The sequence below is a fragment of the Tiliqua scincoides genome, chromosome 7 (assembly GCF_035046505.1).
Source record: "Tiliqua scincoides isolate rTilSci1 chromosome 7, rTilSci1.hap2, whole genome shotgun sequence".
Taxonomy (NCBI): domain Eukaryota; kingdom Metazoa; phylum Chordata; class Lepidosauria; order Squamata; family Scincidae; genus Tiliqua; species Tiliqua scincoides.
Window position 1 is genome coordinate 54,751,209 of NC_089827.1, and position 27,916 is coordinate 54,779,124.

Genomic DNA, 27,916 nt, shown 5'->3' on the forward strand with positions numbered 1-27,916 from the left:
GCCCCTGCAATGCTGGCCAGTTCATGAGGCCAATTGAAGCAGTCATTTCAGGTAGCAGATTGCTGGGGAGGAGGTGCCCATCTCTGTCCACCTTCTTGCCTCCACTGCTCCTCTTGCTCTCTAGATTGGAAAAGGGGGACAGAAAGGAAGGGAAAATGGGAGGGGAGGAGAGAGTTGAGCTAGAACATTGGAGAGTGGGAGGAACAGAGGTTCGTACATCACTGGGTAAGGAAGGGACAGTATTTGGCATGCTGTCTTAGGCCCACAGCTCTCCAAAGCATCACTGCTCCACCAGCATTTGAACCCCCCTACAATTGCTTTTAAGTAGAAATGAAAATGCCTGATAATGAATAATGTTTATTTTGGCCCTTAGATGGCTAACGTGGCATTGATGAAGGGCTTTCTAGGATTTTGCCTTGCCAGTTTCTGAAGGTGCCCCATGGCAACTTCACCTTGGCTACCGGTTCAAAGTAAAGTCTTGAGCCATTCATGCGGGTTTTTACACGCTGGGACTTGTTAAAAGCCACTTTGTACATTAGGATTTTATAAAGTGTGCAAATGGAAATGTGGTAGGTAATGGCTACGTCGGATATAGGATCCTGGTGGGCAAGGAACCAGAGCTACAGTGCTCTGTAGAATTTCTACCCTTTCAGCAGGATTCAATTTTCAGAAGTACTTTTTTCCCCCCTTTCTTCCTTTTATTATTATTATTTTTTTAAAGTCCTCATTGTGTATGTACCAGGCTTCAAACCTTGAACTCTGATATGAAAGAATTATTTCCCAGTTGGCAGGCAAACAGTGATGTGACAGAGGCCTTGTTTCCAGTGATGTCCATGATTGGGTTTTTGGTCCCACTAACCTATAGTGAAACTTATTTTTCAAGTTTTTGAAGCACTACCAAACCCTGTAAAACAGGTTGAACCAGAGGCGACCTTGGGTTAGGGTGGCCACCTTGCAGCTCAGCCCTGGATATGTTCCATCACATTTTCTGATGTGAGAGTAGATTTAAAGGAACATAGCTCGCATCTGGGTCGTCAACTGGCAATACAGCAGTGAAATGGGAATGCTCATCAGACAGGAAAAATACGTCTACCACACCACTGTGTTGTTGTGGTTAATTTTTTAAAATTTTTAATAAGATTTATATGCCGCCTTTCTATCCCATGAGCACACTCAAGGCGGCTCACAATTAAAAACATTAAAAACATGATATACATATATAAAGACATTAAAAACAATAATTGGTTGTTTTTGTTAATAATAATACTTAGCATTTATATTCTATATACAAAGTGCTTCAAATGTACCATCTTGATAGTTTATCTTGTAAGCCAGTGTTTCTCAAACTGTGCGTTGGGACCCACTAGGTGGGTCATGAGTCAATTTCAGGTGGTCCCCATTCATTTCAATATTTTATTTTTAATACATTAGACTTGATACTACCATGGCATGTGACTGCATTTGGGGAAATGTTACAGACCTGTCCTTTTAACAAGTTACTATGTATATTCTTTTAATAAAGATAGTAAATGGGACTTATTCCTGGGTAAGTGTGGGTAGGATTGCAGCCTAGGACTGTTAAAAATTTTCCTGCTTGACGATGTCACTGCCGGTCATGACATCACTTCTGCTGGGTCCTGGCAGATTCTCATCCTAAAATGTGGGTCCTGGTGCTAAATGTGTGAGAATCACTGTTATTCCCATAAGCTATTATTCCCATATTATTCCCATAAGCTATTATTCCCATATTGCTGCTGGGAAACTGAGGCTGAGGGCGTGATTTGCCAAAAGCCCCCTAGGTAAGATTTGAACTGGGGACTCCCAGCCTCTATTCTGGGGGAAAAAAAATCTATCCCTAGTATAAATGTCACAAATATTATTATTCAGGCAGCTTGTCTGTTCTGCTCTCGCACCCCAGTCTCTATGGCTTCCCTTCTTCCCTGCAACCCTATATCACTCTTTCATAATCAAAGAACGTCAGATCTATTTAAGAACCAAATCATGGAAAGGTGGAATTAATTATGAAAAATAAATAGATGCACATGTGCTTAATCTGTGCAATTTATTCTTAGCACAGAATGCGCATTATCTTAGTGCAGAGTAATACCCACCCTTGGAATTAACAAGGAAGTAGCTGAAGTGTGACTTGCTGAAGCCGGCCTTGAAGACTTGCAGCAGGGCTTTTGAGAGGAATTTTATCAGGGGGTACAAAGTTTTTTGGGGGTACAAAGTTTGCAAAGGGGGAGGGGTGAAATAGCAGAGGAGGATTGGTGACAGGTGAGCAGAATGGGGGCAGGGAAGGGCAAAACAGGGTGATAGGGAAGGTGAATACAGCTGGAAAAGTCATTGGAGCCCAGGTCTACCTACCGATGTGGTATCAGCAGTTGGATACAGTAATACGTAAAACCAAACACACTCCTAAGTTTTTCTAAAATCTTTTAAATATAAAAAATCATATAGAAAATTACCATCATCATATTTAGGCTCACACTGGAATGGAAAGTGTCCTGTGTGAACCAAAACTTGCTTCTGCAGCAACTGTAGTCTCACAGCTGTGTCCCTGAGCTCCTATACATTCCTTCATGGCAAGCAGATCCACAAGCCAAAGAGCTACTGCAGCAGGCCAGTTTCCCCCCAGGTTTGACACTGTGTTAAGGAGTGTCATGTATGCATTCCTTGGCCCAGCATTTATGGCTTGCAATAGCTGCAGCCACACACTCATGGTAGTATCCCCAGCATCCTGTGCAGGCAACAAGTCTGAATAGACAGGAAAATGTAATATCCCAGGAAATTTCTGGGCCCCTCTGTTGGCTCCTGGGCCCACCTTTTCACCCTGGGCCCAGGTACAAATTGCCCCCTTTACCACCCTCTTCTAGGCCCTGCCTTGCAGGGCAAGATCATAAGAACAGTCCCACTGGATCAGGCCAGAGGCCCATCTAGTCCAGCTTCCTGTATCTCCCAGTGACCCACCAGATGCCTCAGGGAGCACACAAGACAACAAGAGACCTGCATCCTGGTGCCCTCCCTTGCATCTGGTGCTCTGAATCTCCATTAGCACTCTGCACCGGGGAGCACTGCCAGAATCACTACAGTACTGCACTGTATTCAAAACAGCCAAAAATATCAGTGCAAGAAGTCTGGAAGCTACAAAAGCTATCCAAATTACATATGGGCAGACCCTACTCATGTGTGATTTGCATCAACATCTGCATATTTATTCAGAAGTAAGATTTACTGTATTCAATAAAGATTACTCCCAGGTAAATGTGTATAGGACTGTAGCCAAAGCGTCCTAAGTTAGTGCATGCCAATTGTTTTGCTGTATATCCAACAAGCCCTTTGTCCCGGTAATGTAGAAGTTATGTCATTGAGTACATGTCCAGTTTCTATCCTGATGACCTCCGTACAGTGAGAGGGGATTGTAGTTCAGTGATGGAATGCCTGCTTAATTTTTGCATGCTGAAAGTTCTGGTTCAGTTTCTGACATCTGCAGGTACATGTAGGAAAGTGTAGGAAAACTCTGGAAAGTCACTGCCAGTCAGCGTAGGCAAGTTTCAGCGATGCTTTGACTCAGTATAAGGCAGCTGTGAGGAACCTAGTCTAATCACCCTGGCACATTTTAAAGTTTGCTTATAACTTCAGGTTGCTGTAGGCCTGGCAGGGATGTGCTACAATCAATAAGTTCAAGTTGTGGGTCAGTGACCCCGCAACTCGACTTGCGAGTTGTAACGCACAGCCGTTACAACCTGACTTGTGAAAAATGTTGAGTCTTTTGAGTTCCGGGTCAGAGTCAACTCAACACCAGAGTTGAAAAACAAGTTGAGTCGTGAGACTTCCCTGAGCAAAACGTCATAAAAAAAGGATGGTGGTGGTGGTGGTGGTGGGGTGTGTGTGTTGTCATTTAACACTCCCCTAATGTCCCCATCCCATCTGCACTCCAGTCAGCTATGTGTTGAAGTACTTTACTTCAAACACTTTTTATGTAAACAAAAGCTATGCTGTTATTTGAGTTTAGCAGTACACTAAAACGATTGGTTCCATACGAACCCCAGCAAACCCCCCACCCCCAGTTCACATCACGATCCTGCCTTCTCTCTCTCTCTCTCTCTCTCTCTCTCTCTCTCTCTCAAGCAGGGGTGTCAAACTTGTTTCATGCAGAGAGCAGAACAGCATTCATCATGCCTGCTGAGGACCAGACGTGATGTGATTAGGCAGGAAGTAATGTCATTAAACAGGTCATAACCAAAAATAAGCACTTTTTTCTCACTTAGAAACCCATTAGCTGCAAATGACAGAAGAGAAAATACGCAAATCTTGATCATATTTCAAGATATGGGAGAGCCCAATTTTCATGTTGGCTGCCCTTTCAGCAGTAACACCTGCTCAGCAGCTGGGAGCCTGATAAAAAGTTTCAAGCGGCCACATCTGGCCCCTGGGGCTTATGTTTGACAACCCTGCTCTAAAAAGATGGGGACTCAAGTCATTTCGAGTCTAGACTAATTTTTAGAGTCTCTGGCCCAGACTGGCCCAGTCTGGGTCAGTGATGTCCATGACTGGAGTTGACTTGAGTTGTCAAAAACAGCATTTTTACAGATTTTGTGTTTGCAGTCCTTACAACAATCCTGTGAAGCAGACCAGAAGAATTACCTTCATATCTTTTATTTATAAAAACGGATGCCCCACCCCATTCTGAAGATTGCAGCTGGGGGTTAAAACAAAAAAAGAGCAACCTGCCCAACACAGCCTAATGCAGTGTTTCTCAAACTGTGGGTCATGAGCCAAATTTAGGTAGGTCCCCACTCATTTCAGTATTTTATCTTTGCTATATCAGACTTGATGCTACCATGGTATGTGACTGCATTGGGGGAAATGTTACAGATCTGTACTTTTAACAGGCTACTGTTCAAAGTACATGCTTTTAAATGTATATGCTTTTAACAATGATTGTCAATGAGCTTAATTCTGAGCAAGTGTGGATAGGATTGCAGGCTTTAGGATGCTTGGGGAATTTTTTTCTTAACAAATCAGCAACTGCTTGGGAGGTTTAGGAGGTTTCTTCTTTATTTTAAATAGTTTTTTTAACATATTGTAAACTTTTAATTTACTTACTTAATCAATGAGATTTGATTTTGTTGTATGGGTGTGTTAAATATTTTCCTACTTGATGATGTCACTTCTGGCCATGACATCACTACCAGGTTAATGGCATCACTTCCGGTGAGTCCCAACAGATTGTCATTCTAAAAAGTGGGTCCCGGTGCTAAAATATGTGAGAACCACTGGCCTAGTAAGTTTGCAGTGAGACCTGAACCTAAGACTTTCTGATTTATAGCTCAGTCTTTTTAGCCCCTATGCCAGTGTTGGCAAACCTATGGCACGTGTGCCAGAGAGGGCACTCTGAGCCATTTCTGTGGGCACGCGCGCTGAGCCAGGCAGCCTGGAGAGGGGTGCTGAAACTGCTCTCCCTTCACTCCGTTGCCCCCACCTGCCCCGAGTTTGTGTCCTTCCCTGTTTTTCCATTCCCCAACTCTCCAGCAGGCTCAGCCAATCAGCATCCAGCAGACTCCTGGCTTTTTCTGTTAGAATGGCTCAGGGCCCTTCACTGGCTGACCACCAGCCAATCCTGAGCTGCTCTCCTCCTCAGCCATTTGAACCTTTGTAGCCCACCTTTCCAACTGCCCACTCAGCGCCAGGAGAGGCTTTTCCTCTGCAGCACAGGCGCAGCTGGGGTTGAGCAGCGCAGCCAGAGACAAATCCTGTGTGTCTACTCAGAAGTAAGTCCCATTAGAGTCAGTGGGGCTTGCTCCCAGGAAAGTGTGTCTGGGATTGCAGCCTCAGAGCCCAAGCCCATGCAGATCTACTCAGAAGGAAGTCCCATTGCAGCCACCCCTTCCCTGCCAATATTTCCTTACCCAGCATGTAATTATGTGGAACTCTTTGCCACAGGAAGCAGTGATGACAACTTGCCTAGATGCCTTTAAGAAGGGATTGGACAAATTTCTAGAGGAAAAGCTCATTACGGGTTACAAGTAATAGTAGGTAAAAGACGTTAATGTATGAGTTGTTTTTTCTAAACTAAAACCTCAGTATTCAGGTTAAATTGCTGTGTTGGCACTTTGCGATAAATAAGTGGGTTTTGGGTAGCAGTTTGGGCACTCGGTCTCTAAAAGGTTCACCTTCACTGCCCTATGCTATACAAGCGCTTTCTTAGCAGTAAAGCTAGGGTTGCCAACTATTCTTCTGGCAGGGTTCATGTGTCTTTAATAATTCCCTGACAGAAAAAAAGGTGGAGTTTTTCCTGGCATAGAGTTGAAGTGGTGGAAAAAACTTCATCGACTGAATTTCTCTGCATCAGGCCATTGTTTAAGACACAGGAACCTTGCCAGAAGGAAAGCTGGCAAACCTACTCTTAGGTGGAGTCTTCCTGAGGCATAACTCCAAGCCATATGGCAACACAAACACTGCCCTTGCATCCTCATCTAGAGGTGAATGCAGGACACAAGCTAAGAGAACAGTTATGGAGGAGGACAGATCATAGTCACCTTAAGAACTTGCATAAAGCACAGGCCTGACCTATTCTGGAAGCATTAAAACCAACCACCTTCCTATCAAGGTGTGAGCGTGAAGATCTATTTCTACAGATTCTTATCAGGCCTGCAGCTTGTAGGGGAGAGGAAACCGCAACTGGGTTAAGTACTCCAGAGGGCCAAACTAGACACGATAACGCCAGCCGTATTCACTCATACATCTGTGCTGTTTGTGTGTGAGGTGGAGAAGAGGGGTCTACGTGAACAACAAAAGTGACATGTTGGCACGCGAAGCTGAACCTTTTGCTGCCTCGCCTCTCTCCCTGCTGCCCCGACACTGTTAGCTAACCCAGCTCATTCTGGGTATCAGAGTTGCTCTGGCAGAACAAGCAATTTGGGCAAGGAACCACTGGGAGATAAGGTGGGGAAGGGTTCATCTCTCTTCACCCACGCATCCCTTTTGATCAGTGGTTCTCAACCTCTTGCGTAGAGATTGAGCCAGTCGAAGTGTTTGCGGGGACGTGGGGATAGTGGCTACACGATTGCCATGTACCAAACTTTGATTTTTCTTGTTTGGAAAAACATTCAGCCACACAAATCCCCACCTGCAGTCCAGGCACTGGCTTGCTGACTTTACTGCTGCTTAACAGAGAACTAGGACCAGGACTAGGAGGGGATCCAGGGTGATCTCTTGCTTGTAGTTCTGTGTTTGAGGACCTGTTGATACCATTTGTTTGGACGGCAAAGGAAACCACAAAGCCACCCTGGGTCCCTTTGGGGAGAAGGGCGGGGTATAAATAAAGTTTATTTATTTATTTATTTATTTATTATTATTATTAAAGGGCTTTTTGAATAGCGCCCTGGATTCTTAAGCAAAACCAGTGGTGCTTGGCTTCCAGGATTGCGGTCATTTTTGCAACTTGTCCAAAAGCTTTTCCTCTTGGCCCTTCATCTATTGAATTCTGTGGAACTTACTGCTGAGCAGGCATGCTCAGATGTTTGTGCAGCCTTCCACATGCCTTTGAAGGACATCCCACAGCTTTCCCTGGTAATAATTACCCAAGATTCTAAGTGTCAGTTTGGAGATTTTTTTTCTCTCCTTCTTCACCGTGGTCTGCTGCCTTTCCTGTTTCCTGACCAAAATGGGTGCACAAAAATAACCAGGGGGAATGCTGCAATCCTTAGCCAATCAAGAATAACCAGAAATGCCATGAAGAGACACCTTTATAGTATTTCCAGCCTCATAAGTATTTGCTATAGGGCCAAGCTGTCAATCCAATGATTTATTTGTACAAGTCCCTTCCAGTACATCTCTACTGACCCCTGCAGGTGTCCTCTCGTGATCTGTGGTCATGATTTCCATGGTACCTGAAGAGAAAACAACACATGAAGCAACTTTAGTGACTTTCCCCAGTATCACTTTGAATACAGGGGCATGGGGAGGGGAAATGATTTCAGAAGTGAGTGGAATCTTCACCAGGACAAATCAGAACCCAAATTCTGCAAAATTGTTCAAGCAAGGTCTTGATCAATCAAGTACAACTTAGGAATACTGACATAAACACTTTGCACAATATTTGGGCATGTGGGTGCATGATTCATGGTGGTAGAGGGTACATGGAACAGAACAGATATGGGTGACAAGGAGCAGCTGGAATGGTGAAGTGTAAGGCAGAGCGTGAAGTGGTGACCCAATTTTCCATTCTTGGCATCTCTGGATTTTCAAGTGGTAGAGCTGGTAGAGCTTATCTCCCCTGGGGGCTGGGGATAAGAATAGGCCCTCAGTTTGGCTGTACTTGTCGTAAGAGGCGACTAAACAGCCACTGGGTAGATGGGACTCGTCAGCCTGGGAAGGCAGCTCATCTGAGAGAAGGAAAACTCTGATCCCAAACCTCCACTGCCTTGTGGCTACATCCAGTTATGGAAAAGGCTTCAGGAGTCAACCTCGAGGCAAAATCCGGAGCCGGAGTCCCTGAGGCAGTTCATGGCTGAACACAGTCACGTTCTGGCAACTCCTGCGACGCCACTGGAACCAACCGTATTGGCTTCTGCCTTTCCATTGGACCATTTCAGCGACGTGGAGAGGGGGGATTTGCTGCATGGGTAACAGCCTATCCTCCATACCTACTTTACCCAGGCTTCGCGCACTGGAGAGGACACTCTGTTCCAGAACCACCATTCAGAGCGTGACACCATAGTCTTCTGAGATTGAAGGATGCCAACAACAAGAGCTGGGAAGCACCTCTGCCTTAGACCCTCGCATGCTGGGTTGCTGTTAGTTTCGATTGACAGTACTGGGAAACAAGAGCATTGTGCAGACCCAAAGCACATCTGCACATTGGCCTCTCTGACAGGGTTCAGAAGGGCATGAGATGCACTTTTGAGTTTTGCAGTACGTGAACAAGAATGCTGGCATTCCCCTTCCACCAAAGTAATTATATACCACTACCATTCTTCTATCAAAGTGCATATTTGTGAGTTGGGATGCAAAGAGGAAGGGGCCTTCCTCCATGTGCTTCCAATTTAATGCTGAAGCAATAACAAAGCCAAGAACACAAGAAAACTGCCATTGGGGCTTGTTGATGGAAAGCAGCTCCGTAAATCTCTGGACTCCTGGAAGTTTTGTCAAGTGTCTGGCTTGTTTCTGATATTTGAGTAGTTGTAGCTCTGAATTTTCAGCATTTGGAAATGTACGATTCTATATTACTCAGAGAGACAGAGATTCACTGAGTTGGATGACACTTACTTCTAATTTAGTAATGCGTTCATATTACTTCTTTTCTATTCTGTCCTTCTGAGAAGCAATGTTCTAGCTGTACAACAACCCTTGCAAGACAGGTCAGGTTGAGAGGCAATGATTTTCTCAAAGCCACCCACTAAACATCCTCCAGATGAACATAAGAATTGTGAATCTCCTACACCTAGTTCCAGCACTTTACTAGTATTGCTCCATGCTTGTTAAGAACATAAGAAGAACCCCAATGGATCAGGCCAAAGGCCCATCTAGTCCAACTTCCTGTATCTCACAGGGCCCATCAGCTGTCTCAGGGTGCATGCAAAACAACAAAAGGCCTGCCTTCTGGGGCAAATCCTAGTTCACCCTCATTTGAGAGATGTCCCTCTTATGCAAAGATGAAAGTGGCCATTCTTAAGAAGCCAAATTCTATGATAGATGCTGCAGCACCTAAGTGAATATGATGTGACATGGGCCTTACTCATGACATCAATGTCATAACTCAGTTGATGGTATTTGTGCTTGTTCTGGTCCTGATCACTGTTCGATAGGTAATTATTTTCATCACAATGGATTTGCTATTAATTGAATAAGTAGAAATATTGTCTATATTCACTGCTATTTGCAGCTGCTTTTGTCTTTTAATTGCTTACATGTTTGTACTTTTGTTGCTTTTTCAACGTAAGATGTTTTGTGTCGCCATCCAGTGAGAAAATATAATTTAAAGCAAACGAAAAAAACACTACTCAGCAAACAGAAAGAAAGAAAATCCATCTCAAAGTGCAATAAGAAAGTTTTAATATATACACACACAAGTTCTCATTGGCTGGTTTTGTCTCCTACAAAGCACCATAAATCCCACAGTCCACTGTAGCCACATTATCCCAACACATCTCCCTGTAAGCACCAATGATTCTCCAAGATTCTGGTTTAGCACCAAAGGAGCTTCTTGAGCACCTAGAATCAGAAGCATTATTTAGCACCGAAAAGCAAGCAGCCAACCTTTGAAACACACACACACACTGTCTTCTGGTGTCCTTTTTGACTTGAAATGGTAGGCAGCAGCTTCTCAGTAGATACACTGGAGAGCTCGAATGGAATTGGAAAGAAGGCTCAGGCTCGAGGAATTCAGAGCTCAGGTCTGGAAGTTATTCAGTGCTAGAAATTCCTGTTGTTCCCTAGAGAGACACAAGGACGCCACACATTGTAAATATACAACAGCTGGTTTTCCAGTCTGTGCTTTGCAGAGAGGAGTTTCTTGTTCAGTCAGAGTTCCCTATTTGAAAAGCCGTGATGCTCCTTCTGGACTCTGCTTCCCATAACCCTGCTCTGCAGGGCTCCCCACTTGGTCAAGTCAACAGTCCACATCCTGTACGATTCCAAACCTTATCTGAAACCCTTGAAACACCCCTCAACTTTGGAGAGGAGTGACTTTTTTTTCTATCAATTGTCCTAATGCACTCAGGTCCAGGGGATGGGAGAGGTAGGGTGTATGTGGGTATTTGTGTAGGCACACATGTGTACTTGTGGATGCACCATTCATGTATGAAGGCTGCTGTTAAAACAGCATGGCAACATATCGTGCCTAGCACTTACATAACAGAGTGTTTTTGTGCTTCACATAAGCACTCCTTTCACATAACATGCACAGGGTCAGTGAATGCGCATGTGGGGTGGGAGGCAGGGAGGGAGCTGAATGATGGCAGCAGGCCTGCCTTTGATCTGCACACACTCAGCTGAAGGCACAGAGGTCACCCTTCCCAGCGTAATCCTGGATGTGTCAGGAGAACAGGGTTGAAAAGAATCCTCACAACAATCCCATAAGATAAGATCAGCCTTAAAGTACAAGGAGGGGCTATGCTCGAGAGCTAATGGCTTGTCAGTGGTGTATATTTCACCACCGTTATGGGTAGAGGGGAAGAAAAGGATGTACCTTTGTATTCTCTGAAGTGACTGTGGCTTCCTGTGTCATTCTGACGAATGGGGAAAATCAATTACTGTCCACAGTTCACTTCCTGCTTACGTTCAATCTAGTTTTGCCAAGCATTCAGGCTGCCGGCAGCCTGCTCATGTCAAGCTATAAGCTTGAATGCTTATAGCAACCTGTTAAAGCAAGAAGCACTTTGCCGATAAGCTTTTAATCAATGCTATTAGTTTAAATGCTATTGGTTTAAACAATGCTACCACACCCTCCGGGGGAAGGGTGTGAGTGCCACGATTAATACAGGTGTTCCTCATATCTATGGGGGTCCTTTGAACCGATCCCCCATGGAGGCAGGAGCACACCTGTATATTTGCAGAGGCATCCCTGACACAGGTAAAACCAAACACTGAAGGAGCTCTGCGTCCCAGAAGTTCGGGGGTGACGTGATGAAGTCATCACACTGCCCCCAACCTTCTGGGCTATCACACTGCATTACATGAGATAGCGATCTTCAGACCCTGTTGCTTTGTGTTCTCATAAAGAAAACACAACTGCTAGCTGGTGCAGGAGGCAGCTGGGCCTGCAGCAGAATGGAGCTTGCCGAAGGCAGTGTGGTGTGACACCCCCCCCCCTATGGAGTCACTGGGGGTGGCCCCCTTGTGATGCCACTGTATATTTGCTATCTGCAGTACATCCTAATGTAGACAGGCAGTTTTTAATGGGTATTAGTTAAGAAAGGATGTCCCTATTCCTGCACACAAGGTTAGCTAACTTAACTGTGCTCTGGGAATAGATCTACGATAGGCACATACGATTTATGACACTTCAAACTGTCTGCAGTCTGCCAGCCATGTTCAGCAGCCTGCCAGGGGTTCCAGAAGCCTCACTTGGCAGGCTGGCCACAAGACATGACTGGTTAACTGCATTTGGCTGGGAATCTATCCGAAGATTTAATTCACTTGACACAGCTCAAATCAATCTACAGAAGTATAACTGTGTCCCTCATGTAAACAAGAGCACTTACAATCTATTGGTTAGGAAGCACCATTTTAAAGCCCACAGATCAACACTCCGAAGTGAGGGCAAAGTCTGAGATTGCAGGTATAAAGCTTTCAGGCAACCTGAGCATCCCAGCTGGGCACAGACAGGACAGAAAGCAGCGGTGTTTCCAATTGGTTTGCCTACTACATTTCAATTTTGATCAAGGTAATATTCAGTATTCAAAAATCAATATCAATTGAATATTCCCTTAGCAGCCCTAACAAGCCCTAGCAGTTGCCCTATCTATACATCATTGCAAGATAAGGGATTCCCAATTCTCTTCTTAACTGGTTTCTTAGAATCCCAGTTCTTACCTTGCAGCAGATCTGAGGGGAGCCATAGGTGCATGGACCCCTCAAACTTTTGTGCCAGCAGAGAACAGTGCTCTCCCGAATGGGGAGCAAAGTCAGGCACCAGGGGATCTCCCACTGGGTGGGGCATCAGCAGTGAGATTGCGTCTGGCCAGGAGCCCAGGTCTATCCACCTCGAAGAGGGCTCTAGAGGGCAGAGTTACAGTGGAAGCCCAGGTCTACCTTGCAGGTAGATCTGGGCTCCAAGTCTGGGTAGGAGCCCATATCTACCTGCCCAGCAAAACTCAGCCACAGAGATCGAAGTTCAACTGGGAGACCAGGTCTACGCACCTGGTTTACCTGGGCTCTGGAGTTAAGGTAGTGCTCATGGCCCCCCCCCCCAACACAAACACTGGATCTGCCCCTGCCTTACAGTCTCCCTTGCAGCAAGTGGGCTAACAGATAAGCCAGCAAGACATTTGCTTGAACATAAATGATATCTTTTGACTGAGAACAGCATTTCCTGTTTTCTCTGGCTTGAATTCTTGAATAAAAAAATGGTCTCCCTTTAGTTCGTTCCAGTCTTTCTGTGTGTGATTTGCAGCAGTTGCAGGCAGTGAAAGAGAGTGCTTGGCAGAAGAGGACCTGGGGAGAAAGCAGTTATTCCAGGCTGGGCTTAATCAGGTAGCCACTGAAAGTGATGTAGATGTCCACGTCGTCACTGTAGATTGCATTGTCGCGCTCCCGCTTGTAGAGGCGCACCCAGATCTCGTCATTCTCCCGCAGCTCCAGCATCAGGCTCTGGCTCTGCATGATGCTGCGGTCGCTGGGCTGGGCATAGAGAATGACCTCCTCCCGGTCGTTGCGCATGACGTGCATGTACGTCTCCTTGAAGTTCCAGGTGTGGACGTTGAGGCTGAAAAAGTACAGGCCAGCCACGTAGCAGTAGAACTTGCCCTTGAACATGTCAAAGTGGCTGTAGAGGTTCACAAAGACCGTGTCAAAGATCAAGGCCTGGTAGCCCTCGCTGCTGTGGAGGGCCTTCCTGCGGCCCACAGAAAAGGCTGCATATTGGTGCTTGCAAGGATCGCCTGGTGCCCCCATCTGTCCCTTGCTGCCCTTGGGGCCCTGGGATCCCCGCTCACCTGGAGGTCCCTCTTTGCCCCATTTCCCAGGAATTCCAGGCACTCCTCGATCTCCTTTGTCTCCTGTGAAGAGAAAAAAGACTGTGGTGGAATCTTAGGAGAATTCTGGCTTGCGGGTGGCCTGGGAATTCTGTCCCACAATGTGCTTCCATGCATGCAGAGCTCACTTGGCAGCCATGAAAGGCTACCACAGCTGCCAGGGAGGGAGGGTGGAAGGAGTGAGGAGGAAGAAATGATGGAAGGCAGAGGCTGCAGCTCTGGCCCAGATGAAATGCCTGAAAGCACAGTTGGGAGAAGAGGAAGCAGACTCTGGAAATCCTCAAACAGAGGAAGCTGCATCCAAGCAAAGTGCATACGGTATCGCTAGACATCCTTTTCTTAATTAGCTGCATGCAGTAGCTGCTGTCATCTTATTCTACAGTTTGTCATATGTTTGGCCTGAGAAAGAGGACATCTTTTGGTTGTGGGTCAGTTGTGATGCTAGGCTGTTCTAACCAAATGGAGCCATTCCTGGATCTTCTCCCAGTTAAGAACATAAGAAAAGCCCTGCTGGATCAAGCTCATGAAGCCCCCCAACAGCTGTCCCTGGGAAGCCCCCAAGAGGGGGAGAAAGGTATAGTTCTCTCCTGCTGTTGCTTTGCTGCACATATTCAGGGGCATATTACCACTGAACCAGGAGGTGGCACACAGCCGATATGACAGTAGCCATCGATAAACCCACCCTCTAATATAATTTGTCCTCTACACTCTTAAAGTCATCAAATCATCATCTTGAGGCAACCAATTCCACAAACTATGTATTATGTGAAGAAGGACCATCTTTTGTCTGTCCTAACTCTCTGGCTAATCAGAATCACTGGAAGCATTGTCCCTGGTTCTAGTCTTCTGGGGGAGAAATTTCTCTCTCTATCCACATTCTCCACACTGCATCATGTTACAAGTCTCAACCATGTCCCCTCCTAATCATCTTTGTTCCTAGCTAAAAACTCCCAAACATTGTAGCCTGTTAGGAAGGTTCTCCAGCCATCTGATCAATTTTATTGCAGCTCTAAATACTTTCTTGAGATGCAGTGATCAGAACTGTACATTCCAGATATGGTCATACCATAGATTTCTATAGCAGCATTATAATATTAGCAGTCTTACTCACAATCCTTTTCCTAATGATCCCTGGCCTGGAACTTCACAACTGCTGCACACTGAGTCAACATTTTCCCTGAGCTAACCAACCCAACCCCAAGATTCCTCTCTTGGTTCACCACCAAAAGTTCAGACCCCATTAGTGTATAATTTATTCTGCATAGAGAAATGCAACTCATAGGTACCTTTAGTTACGCATGACTTTGGCTTCGATATAGACACAGACATGGATATATAAATGCACATCACCAACAATGCACATGGCAGCTAATTCAGTCATAGAAGCAAAATCCAGTTCCCTACCCCATACAGCTTACAGTGGGAAGGAAAAAAAATGGAGAAGGTGAGGCCAGACTCCACTGAGGAAGAATATGTACTTACCCTTCAGAATGGTGATGTTGATGTATGGACGGACCTCCGGCATTACATACGGCAAGGAGTGAGGACTGCTTGCGCTTGGATTGGCCTGTGAACCATCAGGGGTATCCAGTGAGTCACAGCAGCGCCTACAACTGTTCAGGGTGGCTGAGACTTCTGGAGGGTTGGATTCATCCGCGGGAGCCCCAAAAACAAATAGTGGGAGCACCAGGAAGGCCAAGTGAACCTGCATTCGGGTAGCTTCCATCGTGACCTGGCCGAGATGACAAGGAAAATAAAGGAAACAGGAATATAAAAGTGGTCTGAGAGGGGAGCCAGACTAAAGCCAGCCATTAAACACATCTAAGGAACAAGAAGAGGTAAGGTGAACAGAAAGAACAGAGGCCAACTCCCCTCCACACACAGTCTACATCTGTGATTTCCCAAGGGAGACCATTTAATTAGAACTCTTGATGTGTGTGTGCGTGTAAGGGGGGGTGTTTGTAAATCTTTTTTCAGTACAAGATGTTTTCTGTTTGCACAGAAGGTAATAATTACCCAGCAGTGACCAAAGTTATGAACCCTGCAACTACAATACTAGCAGCAAGAAGTTCTCCTGGTTGTATAAATCAGTGGTTGGAGCAGCTGCATTGCCAGTTGGGTCTTCAAAGAAATGGACAGTCAGCAATTCTCTCATTATCAACCCAAGCTTTGATAACACTTTCATTCAGCCTATGTGTATACACGGGCCAAATTAGATAAGATGTTAAAACTTAGCGCTTGGATTTTCAGTAGGAAAATGGCACAAAAGTACAGGGTTAAACACCCCCTAGCTCCGTACTGCAGTTCCACTCTAGATCAACTGCTATCTGTATTTTCAAATAGTCTCCAGACTAGACAAAAACACATTCAACATCAGAGTTGGTTTGACCCCCTAGTTGTGACATGGAAGAGCAGTGATCAGATTTCTTGATGTCGTTCAAGGAATCACTGGCGTTGCTAGGGGGCGTGGGCCACACCGGGTTAAGCACCTGGTGGGTGACACACCACGGGGGGCGGACACACTAATTTCACGGCTTTCAGAGCTACCCCATCGCGCCATACACCGTGGGATGCGGAATGTTCAGCGGAGTGCAATGCAAAAAACAGAATTGAAATAGCTCCTTTCGTTCAAAAGTTATTGTCAAAAAACTGGAAAGAAAAAATGCATGGAGCCCTATGGAAAGTGCAAGGGAGCCATATCGCGTGTTTACTTGCGAATAGGCGTACTTGCCATAGTCCCTGGGAAAGGGCAGGCTGAGAATGGTCCTGATCCAATGAATGCAGCCCCAAAAAAACACCCAAGAAGGAGGTCCCTGCCTCCCTCCCAGCTGTGTCTATTGAGCTCAAAACAAAGCCATGTGGTTGCATTTACTTGCAAATAGGCAACTTGCCTTAGTCCAGGCAAGGACTGAAAGGACTCCAAGGACGTCAGAATGGTCCTGATCCAATGAATGCAGCCCCAAAAAACAAAAGGGAAAAGGAGGTCCCTCCCTCCCAGCCCTATGGAAAGTGAAGCAGCCTCATGGTTGCGTTTACTCATGAGCAGGCAGACGAGCCTTGACTTGTGGTCAGGCCAGGCAAAGGGGAATGTGAGGACACCAGAAAGGTCCTGCTTCAATGGAACTGAAGCTGAACAAATGTTCCACAAGGCAGCCTCTCCCCCCCCCCCCCCAAAAAAAAAAAAGGACAAAAAAAGAGGCTTGAATGGTCGGGAAAAAGTTTTCTATTTTGCACTTGCAAAGCCAGGTGGGTCTTTATTCTGGTATGCCTGAAATAGAAGAACTTTAAACTGGGCACTGGGAGGGCTGGAAATCTCACTTTTTGGGGGTGGGGTTGTTATTGTAGGCAGACTACAGAGTAAGCTCCATTGACCACTATGGGACTTATTTCTGAGTAGACATGCATAGGCTTGAGCACACAGGCTGCAATTCTACCCACACTTTCCTGAGAGTAAGCCCCATTGACCACAATAGGACTTACTTCAGAGTAGATTCACTTGGTGGAACAAGACTGACTCCCCCTTATTTAATTATTTCTTTTATTTTAATTTATTTTTTTATGATTATTTATTTTAATTTGCTTGATGATGTCACTTCTGGCCATGACATCACTTCCAATGGGTCCTGGACAGACTGTCATTCTAAAAAGTGGGTCCCAGTGCTAAAAGTTTGAGAACTGCTGCAATAAGGTGTTAGTAAGTTGTCATGGGGTGCGTTCGTGTGTGTGTGGGTGTGTGTGTGTGTGTGAGAGAGAGAGAGAGAGAGAGAGAGAGACTCTACAAGTTTTCAAAATCACTAAAATCAGAATTTGGAGGAATAATCCCATCATGTTATGTATCAATCAATGCGTAATTTCATGCAGAATGCAATGAAACAAACCACACTGAAATATCTGTGTTCTAACAAAAGGTACAGCCAAAAAACCAGTGGGGGCGGGGCGATGGCACATCACCATGCCCACCACCTGGGGCATTGCCCTGCCCACTGCATGGGGTGACACGCAGGTCTCCCACACCGGGTGACGAGAATCCTAGTGATGCCACTGCAAGGAATTGTTTGGTAAGAATCAGTGATGTCCCCCCTTGCTTTTCCCCAGACTGAAACACTCCCACCCACCTGTTATTAGCCCTGGTGAAGTAAAATATAGGTACAGTACCTGTATTGCACACTCTTACCTCTCCCCCCTCCCCCAGGCCACGTGGTCAATAACAGTTTTAGAGATGAGCCAATTTAAGTCAGGGAATCAGCACAGGGGGGAAAGGATGCTCCCCCTCTTGCTGTGGTGTGGCACCAATCCAAATCTCCCCCATGGCTGCTTTAAGAAAAAAAAGACACCAGACCACTTCAGTGTTTGTGATTTGCTGGCGTCAGAAATGTTTATATTGAATAAGATCTTTTTTTAAATGTACAGAATCTTTTACATTGTGTACGCCTTCCTTAAATAAATAACTCCCTTAAGCTATTTCTGCCCAACGTTGCACATACACAACAGGGACCAAATGTGTACACCTGTGGGTGGGGTAAAAATGGGTTTAAATTACTCCTTATCCCCTTTAATCCCACTACAGATTACAGCTGTAGTGGCTCATGAGGGTGATTTTTTTTTTTCCCTTTCCAGGATGGTTTAGGGCTCAATACTATGCATGTCTATTCAGGACCAAAGCCACAATCCTAACCAACTTTCTAGCACCAAGGTAAGGGCAATGCAACTCTAAGGTAAGGGAACAAACTTTGCCTTACCTTGAGGAGGCCACTGTGAGTGTCCCCCAACTGCAGGATGTAACACATGCCCCACTGGCACAGCTATGCCAGTGCTGGAAAGTTGGTTAGGATTGCCCCCTAAGTCCCACTGAGTGCAATGGAATTTACTCCCATTGAATCTTAGGTGGAGAGGTGAGCATTGCCGGACACCAGCCAACACTGATTTTATTTCTTCAAACCAGAAGCGTTCCCATTCTAAGCAAATACTAGTTCTTACAGAAGCTATCATTAATCACAAATCTGAAAGCCTGTTTTTTTTTCAAAACTTCTTAGCTGGGGCAAATCCGTGCTCCAGGTGGGGCAGTTGACCCACCACCCTGGTCAAGGCTAATGTTTATTCCCAAGTGCGGGTGTGCTTTAGCTATCCAAGCAAACCAAACGCAGCGTCAGTGGTACAGCCTCAGTTTTGGAATCTGTGTAATGGGAACAAATGAAGCACAAAACAAGAACTCAAAAGCGCTGCGCACTACCTAACCAACATTCCTGGGGGGTGGGGGGCTCATTGAGGCTGCAATCCTAACCACACTTTCCCGAAAGTAAGCCCCATTGAACAAAATAGAACTTTGAGTCGACCTGGTTAGGATTGTGCCCTGAGTGGCATAAATCTGAAAGACACATTGAAAGAAGCAAAGCTCGAACGTTGCTGTTTTGATGGGGGCGGGGAGGGAGTACATTGTGTCCGCTGTACTCACAGAATCACTGAGTTGGAAGGGATCTCAAAGGTCATCTAGTCCAACCCCCTGTCTGCAGTGTGCCTACCTCGCAGGGGGAGTGTCTGTGGATTCTTCTGAGATAAATCTGGCCAGGGGGAAAGCAGGACCCTTGCATTTGGGGGGGGGGGAGTATCTCGCCTATTCTCTCCCGCCCTTGGAAGTTTGAGTGGGTTGAAGGCTAAATATGCCAGCGTTGCGGAAGGGGGCGGAGGAATCGGCAGGGCTAGGAGGGGAAGGGGAGCTGGGCAGGCTCCCCAAGCAGGGCAAGTGAGCGGGCTGCTGCCCTGGGCACTTGGTTGGAGGTGGCGCTGGGCTGAGTATCCTCCTCTCCCACCTTCCTTCCCCTGGGACCTCTGGCAGGCTCACCCTGGAGGAGAGGCGCATCCCGCAGCCTGGAAGACTCCCTCTCCGCGCGGCTCAGTCCCCTCCGCACACTGGATCGCCTCTGCGAGCCCGGCTGGCCCCGAGTCCCATGTCTCTCCTAGCCTGCTGTTGGCAGGGACGCCCCAAACCGCCGCTGCCTTGGTGCAGAGCCCGCCTGAGCCGAGCGCCTCTCTCTCCCCTCCTTCCCTCCCTCGCTCCCTTTCCCCTCCTTGTGTGTTTGGGCTCCAGCGAGTGTTAGGTTTCGGCCGCGTTTAACTCTTTCCTCGCTGGAGGAACGGATCCCCTGCCTTGCAAGGCACGCGGGGGCTGGCTCTCCGTGCCCTGGCCTGGTTCCTTGACCCAGCGTGTGTCTGTGGAACTCCTTGCCACAGGTTTCAGTTGGGAAAAGTCTTTCTTTTGCCCAGCGTGTGTCATTAGCCTGTGAAACTCCTTGCCATGGGATGTGGCGATGGCATCTGGCCTAGATGCCCTTAAAAGGGGATTGGACGGATTTCTGGGGGGAAAGTGCATCAAGGGTTACAAGCCACAATCGGTAGGTGCAACCTCCTGGTTTTAGAAGGAGGCTACCTCAGAATGCCAGGTGCATGGGAGGGCACAAGGATGCAGGTCTCTTGTTGAACCTGTGTGCTCCTTGGGGCATCTGGTGGGCCACTGTGAGATTGAGGAAGCTGGAATAGATGGGCCTTTGGTCTGATCCAGCAGGGCTCTAGGTTTCAGTTGGGAAAAGTCTTTCTTTACCCAGCATGTGATTAGACTGTGGAACTCCTTGCCACAGGATGTGGTGATGGCATCTGGCTTAGATGTCCTTAAAAGGGGATTGGACAGATTTCTGGAGGAAGCTCTTGGCATAATAGGTTGCAAGAGGAAAATGGTGAACCTTTCTAAAAGAACCAGAGGAGTTTGGACCCCTAAGGGAAGGTGGAACTGAAGCCATGAAGGTCATAGGCAAGAAAGTTGACAGGTAATGCCATAAATAAGATGGGTCAAGCCCACGGAGAGATTTGGTTGAGGAAAAGGAGTTTGTGCTGAATGTGAAAGGGCCAGTGAAAGAAATGGAAGAGGACATTGCATGAACTTGGAAAGAAATGGATGGTTTGGGAAGCAAAGTTCTAGAAAGAGGTAAGAGAATTAAACCGTGACTTGGACTTTGGCTAATGGCTCTAACAAAGCCGAAGGTCCCAATACTATCCAACTTCCCAGTACTGATACAGCTGCATTCCAGTCCTGAGTTAAGGAAACAAATATTCCCTTACCTTGAGAAGGCCTCCATGATTGGTCCCCTACTACAGGATGCAGCACATGCCCCATTGCTGTGGCTGCATTGGCACATGGGATTGGCAAGTGGGATTCATATTCTTCCCCTGTTTCATAACCATTGCCAATACAGGTGGTGGCTTGGTATCCGCTGGGAATCCATTCCTGGACCTCCTGTGGATACAAAAATCTGCATAAAATCAAATCTGCAGATTGTGGTGCCTATCCTCTGATCACGACCGGAGCTGTGCTCCTATCATGTTTGGAGGCCCTTCTGAGCGCCCAGGAGGCTCTGCATGGTCTCCCCAACCCTCAGGAGGCCTTCTGAGGCTTCAGGAAGGACTTCCGGTTTTTGACTGAAAAGTATGACCTCCCTGGCCCTCCGAGGGGCCTCTGAACATGACTGGAGCATAGTTCCAGTCATGATCGGAGGACATCAAGTGGGGCAGGTCTGCAGGTTTGGGACCCATAGTGAGGTAAAACCGTGGGTGCCAAATCTGCAGATAAAGAGGCCCCACTTGTATCTTCTTCTCCTCTCTTTGTTTTCTCTCCTGTGTTGAATCTTATATTGTAAGCTTCCTAGGGCAGAGACTTTCCCATTTGTCAATCTTCATACACAGAGATGTGCAATATAAATCATAACTACTTGTAAATATGCAGTAACCAAGGTGGAAAATGGATAATGCATGAACCTGAATTTTAAGTGAGGGCTCCTGAAGTGCCCTGGAGGTAGACAACTCTTGTGATAGGGTTCTTCATTTTTGCCTGGAATTTTTTTTTATTTTTTACAGTGCTTCTGTAAGTTCTTTTGGCAGAATGCTTGCATGGAAAGAACATTTATGCTTTCAGTGCTTGTGCATCTCCTTCCCTCTTCAAATCTCCATTATGGTAGAAATAAGAAACTGAAGTATCCTTCTGGGTGGCCCAACACAGGAACCTGCTTTGGTCTGGCTGGATGCACCCTATGCTACAAAATCTGTGCATCTCTAATCAGCACACAATTCACATGCACATCACACCATGCAAAAGCAGCCACTACTATGCTTTTTGTCATCCCTTATACAGCATGTGTGTATGCAGTGACAGTTCATTCATGCACACTCAGCTGCTTGGCCAGAATGGATTTTTCTGGCTTGCCCCCTCTGATTTGGCAATTGACAAGGGAGGCAAAATTCTGGCCAGTTGGCAACCCTCGCAGGAGACTTTCCTGGATTCTTCTCCGACCCTCTCTGAGAAGTGTGGTGAGCCTGTTCCTGGCTGGGGCACAGGGGAACACAGGGCTAAAGAGAAACAAATTTTATTTTCACACTTAAAGGCAGAACAGCAAAATCAGCAGCTTTACTGTAGTTCTCAATTTATTTGAGGAAGAGCTGGAGAATGCCCCTAACATGAGGCTTTGGAGCGGACAAATTGTTTCCATTTGTTTAGATTAGGGGATCTGAGGTGGCTGCAGCCAAATTTGGTTGGCTTCCCACAGCTTGGCAGGAAAGCAGAGCACAGAGAAGCAAACAGAAAGTCTGGGGGAAATATGCGAAGGAAACGTGGAAGGAAGGGGGGGAGAGCAGAAGGCACCCGGATGTTGTTGATCACAATGCTATCCCAAAAACCAAGAGCAGTGAATGGAGCAGACTGGATTTTCCTTGAGTTCCTGGAGGAAGAGGAGTGCTTTTAGCCCAGGGGTGGCTGTGAAGCTGAGAACAAACTTTGTGATAGTCCAAGCTGTGCTGGGCAACTTGCATGGGCTTAGGTAGGCCACTTCATCTCTGTGAGTAGGCTCGCATTCTTCCTTAATGGATCTTCCACTCATTTGCAGAGTGGGATGGGGAAGAGATCATTGTATTTCCTACAGTTTGTCCCTGGCTAATGCACACACGCTGTTTTTGTTCTGTTTCCAAGTGGATTCCCTTCAGACAGACAACAGCCAGATCTAATGCTCCGCTGCTAGGCTGGATGCTGAACCCACTCTCCGATCTAGGGAAGCCAGGCTGTTACTTGCAGGGCTGCCTTCTCAGCTTGCTGGTTTACAAGCACCAGGCCTTGAGCAGCCTGCTGGAAACCACCCTTCGCATTGCAGTGGCTTCTGTGAATCATCAGGCCTAAACCAGACTGGCTTTTGTCTCCTTGTCTCTTTTTCCTTCTTTTTTTTTTTGAAGCCCACAGACCCAGAGGTTGCTCAGATTACCATTTAACCACAGAGGCGATTGAAATGCATATAGTGATGCTCAGGAATGCAGTGAGACGAAGCAATTTGTCCAGTCGAAGGATAGGGGAAAGAGACAGATCATACACGAGGGTACAGAAAGCGCATAACAACCATACATTTACCCATTCACATGGACTCCTGTAATTGTATGTTGTGTCTGGTTTTGTCCTAAGATTCCCTTGTGGGGCTGATCCTCTCTATTTTTCTTTGAGCTCAGTAACCAAACATAAAAACCCATTTCTTGCTATCCCCTATGCTTATATTTAGGGCTGTGTACTCTCTGCATTACAAAAGGAAGTTAAAAATCAATGTGTAGGTAACCTACATTTAACAGTCCGTATATATTGTTGCAAATAAATGCACATGAACAGTTCAGAGCTTCAGAATGGGCACTGGGCTACTCTCTTATCAGTTACCTCACAATTTCCTCATGTCTGTTGTTGAGCCTCTAAAGCAGGGGTCTCCAAACCCCGGCCCAGGGGCCAGATGTGGCCCACAGCAAGCCTCTATCTGGCCCGTGGTCAGCCTCTGATCCCATGAGAGCCTCTGGCCCAGCTGACCAAACACAACCAGAGTTGTGCTTGTGAGGTGGGAGAATGGGGATCTATTTAAGTGTGTGCTTTATTTCTTGGGCTGTGTTCATGCTTGGAGAAGTCCTGGACATTTGAGCCCATTCATTTATTCATTCATCTAAGTTCCTTCTCTAATGTATTTATTTAAATTTTATATTTAATTTTTTCCCCAGCCCTTGACACTGCGCCAGATATTTGATGCGGCCCTTCTGCCAGAAAGTTTAGAGACCCCTGCTCTAAAGCAGGAGTGTCGAACATAAGGCCTGTGGGCCAGGTACTGCCCAGGGAAGCTCTTTATCTGGCCCACATGATAATTGGGCTGTCAGCACTGACTTTTCAGGAGCACTGATTCTGCTGTGCCTTTGAGAGGAAGAGAGGGGAAAAGGTCTCAGAAAGCAAGGAATGTTACGGGTGGGGGAGACGAAGGGGAATGAGAGAAGAAGACACTGCTGGGAGTCGCTGGGAGTCACACAGGCCACCTTTCAACAGCAACACTGCTGGGATGTCACTTCACAGAGTACTTCTCAGTTGCTGAACTGCAAAAGTGACGCCTCGGCAGAAGTGGTACGACTGAAAGGGCAACCCGCATGATAATTGTCCTCTCATCTTCAAAATATGATCAAGGTTTCAGCAGCGGACCTCCCCAGCCCAGTGCCCGAGGCAAATGTCCGCGATGGTGCCCCCCCCGTGGGCTACGGCTGCCGTCCCCGTGCAGAAATCCACCCCCCCTACTTACCAGAGGCTCGTGGAGCCTCACACAACCTCCACCTGTGTCGGAGAAACCTCTGTGAGGTTCCCCAACGCTTTAAACTGTGCTTCCGGAAAACTGGAAGCACAGTTTCCATCCCCGTCAGGAGCCTCAGAGAGGCTTCCACAGGGTTCTGTTACCTTGCGCCTTTTGCCCCATTGGACCTTATAGTAGGTCTGCAACTGCAAGGTTTGCATACTTTTTGTTATGAGTTCCCGCATGAGAACAAAGTGCTTATTTCAGGCCCTCATCTGCTTAATGACTTCACTCCCTGCTTAATGATGTCACTTTTGGCCCTCAGCAGGCACTGTGATTGCTATTTGGTCCTCTTTATGAAATGAGTTTGACACCCCTGCTCTAAAGTGGCTGTTTTGAGAAGGCAAATGATGGTCCATGGTTTGACTAAGCTCAGTCCTGGGGCATGGCCTGAGGGCACGTGGTACAGCATAACACCTTGCAGATGTTACATAGGTCTAAGTCGGGGGTCTCTAAACTTTTCGGCCTAAGGGCCACGTCAAATAACTGGCACTGTGTCGAGGGCCGGAAAAAAATTAAATATAAAATTTAAATAAATACATTAGAGATGGAACTTAAATGAATGAATGAATGAATGAATGAATGAATGAATGAATGGGCTCAAATGTCCAGGATTTCTCCAAGCACCAACACAGCCCAAGAAATAAAGCACACACTGAAATGGACCCCCATTCTCCCACCCCACAAGCACAACTCTGGTTGTGTTTGGTCAACTGGGCCAGAGGCTCTCAGGGGATCAGAGGCTGGTCGAGGGCTGGATAGAGGCTCACCGCGGGCTCCATCTGGCCCCCTGGCCAGGGTTTGGAGATCCTTGGTCTAAGTCAAGAAATGACTAGCTGAGACCCTTCTGTCCTCCATGGCTTCTGCCTTGAGTTCTACCGTGAAAGAAAGACAGGATATAAATAAAACTGGAAAGAGTCAAGGGGTGGAGCTTGTGGATTTCATTCAGGGCCCCCTACTTTCCCCTTCCCCCAGTGGATTGCTTCAAATTATTTAGTATTAAAGGGCCTCTGAATAATTAGGCCACTAATTTCAACATTCCTTAAACCATACAGAACTTGAAACTATACATGTTGTCCTCTGCCTGTTTCCCATCACCTTTATTGCTTCCATATGGCTTTTTAACGTTTGTGCTTCAGGAAAGATTTTTTGGAAAAAATGTCTTGGGGATTCTGTACAGAAGCTGTGCCCAGTCTGGTATCCCCATATGCCATGCGCGACCGCTTAGTACGCCACCTTCAGTGCCCCCTGCGTGGCATGCACACTGCCAGCTGACTTTCTGACATTCTTAAATGGTGCTTTTAAGTATCTGGCTAGACCTAAGAGAAGGGGTTATGGGGAAGGCAGCTGAGACTGACGGCTGGGCCCACAGTGTATGGAGCGCCAGAATCTATATAATACCAGAAGCTATATCACAACCTTAAAAACAAAATGAAAGTTCTTTATGGCTTGAACTTTGTTCAGCTGGCAAATTGGCAGCATTTCCACAGTCTTAGGGAAGATAGGTTTGTCTGAATCCCCCCCCCCCCGTGTGTGTATGTTTTCTGGGATCCTAAATGCAAGCACAATGTCTTAACGAAAGGATGGGTGCTATCCTCAATGGCTATTGCTCAGTGGTACCCCACCTGTTTGGCATGCAGAAGGTCCCAGATTTAATCCCTGGGAGCCCCTCTTGGTATGGCTGGGAAAGACCCCCTGATCGAAGGGCTGCTACCCACAGGGCCGACCTTAGGGCAATGTAACCTATGTCATGACATTGGTCATCTCCCACTGCTGCAACCAGTATCTGGCAGCCTGGGAAGGCAGTGTGGTGAGCAGAATGTGGTCTTGCTTGCCCTTCCCTGGAACTGTTTGGCCTGAAATGGGCCTCCTGGAACTATTTCCGGGTGCCACGCTTTGCTCGCAGCACCACAAGCCTCTGGCTTGCCGTGGCTGCCTGATGAGTGGGGGGACGGGGGACGGACGCAAGTGCTCTGCTTTGGGCGCCACTGGTCCTGAGGTCAGCCCTGGCTACCCAGGTAGGCAATGCTGAGCTGAAGTGACAAATGGTCTGATTCGGTACAAAGCACTGTCTGATAGAGTGGCCCCCTGAGTATATATTGTAACTATTCACAAGACTGCTGTGCAAAACAAACAAAAATCCCAAAATATACATTCTGGCTATTTTTGCAAGTACTCCACTGAGTACTATAAGAATGTGGAAAAAAATGTGGTAAACTAGTCATAAAACCACCGCGGAGAAAGAAATATGCATGACCTGTGTACTAAATCCCGAGAACCTTGCCAATACTGTGGTTCAAAGTGAAACAAAAGCCAAATTACCTCTCTCCCCAGCATCTGGATGTACTCTAACTGAATGCAGGAAATACAACACAAGTGATGATGCCTCCTCCCTAAAGGTACAGAAAGATTAGCGAACCTTCTACATAGTGTGAACTGCACCACAAAAAGTCCATAATGGGATCCACAAGCAATACAGGAATTTTGAACACTGTCCAGTTCATTATAGAGTTTTTGAGGATTGCACAATGGGCCAGTGGCATAGCTAGAGGGGGTGCACAACACCAAGTTTTGCAGGTGGCTCACCACGCTGTGCAAGTGGCCCCTTCCCCTCCCCTTTGGAGCCATTCCGGGCTGCTAGAGCAGGGGTCTCTAAACTTTTCGGCCGAAGGGCCGCATCAAATATCTGGCATGGTGTCAAGAGCTGGAAAAAAAATTAAATATAAAATTTAAATAAATACATTAGAGATGGAACTTGAATGAATGAATGAATGAATGAATGAATGAATGGGCTCAAATGTTCAGGATTTCTCCAAGCACCAACACAGCCCAAGAAATAAAGCACACACACTTAAATGAACCCCTATTCCCCCACCCCACAAGCACAACTCGGTTGTGTTTGGTCAACTGGGCCAGAGGCTCTCAGGTGATCAGAGGCTGGCCACGGGCCAAATACAGGCACTCCGAGGGCTGCATCTGGCCCCTGGGCCAGGGTTTGGAGACCCCTGCGCTAGAGCAAAGTGGAGGCATAGCAGTTTTAAAATGTTTTTAAGTTCAGTCTTCCACATTTCCCATCATTTTTGTGCCCACCACAAACATACCTTAAATTTCTCCTTTTGACAGTTTAGAGTATGTCGAAAATTCAAGGGAATTGCCAGAATGGTGAAAATTTGCTGTGCGTTCCTAAAGTTATAAGGCAGAAAACGTCCCATTGTGCTCAGTCATTTAACGAAAGGCATGCACCGTGTGGCCACTTGGCAGTTTGCTTAAGTTTTCTCCCCCCCCCCACGAAAGAAAAATAGCCATCGCTCAAGAGAACAGTCTGCAACAGTAGCAAGCAGAAGGGGAGCTGCTGTGTCTGCATATAAGTCGCTGTTGTGAAAGCTTGTGGTTGAAGTGCTGTGTGCTGTTGTGCGTGTTTTTGCATGAAGTGCTGCTGAGTGTTTTGACATGTTTGCTTGTGATGTGCTGCTGAGTTTGTGTGGATGTGTTTGTGTGTGACGTGCCGTTGCCCCAACCTGCAGCGGAAGATTAGGGTTGAAAAAC

At 46.7% G+C, this 27,916-nt stretch overlaps 1 protein-coding gene across 1 annotated transcript; it reads right to left on the reverse strand.

Moving 5' to 3' along the window:
- Positions 1–12,961: 12,961 nt before the first annotated feature.
- C1QTNF6 (C1q and TNF related 6) lies at positions 12,962–19,689 on the reverse strand. The gene is made up of 3 exons (XM_066634244.1): positions 19,540–19,689; positions 15,183–15,432; positions 12,962–13,724 (listed from the first exon to the last, which is right to left on the reverse strand). Exons 1-3 carry the CDS (start codon positions 19,555–19,557, stop codon positions 13,177–13,179), a joined length of 816 nt encoding a protein of 271 aa, XP_066490341.1. The 5' UTR covers positions 19,558–19,689; the 3' UTR covers positions 12,962–13,176.
- Between the last annotated feature and the right edge of the window lie 8,227 nt (positions 19,690–27,916).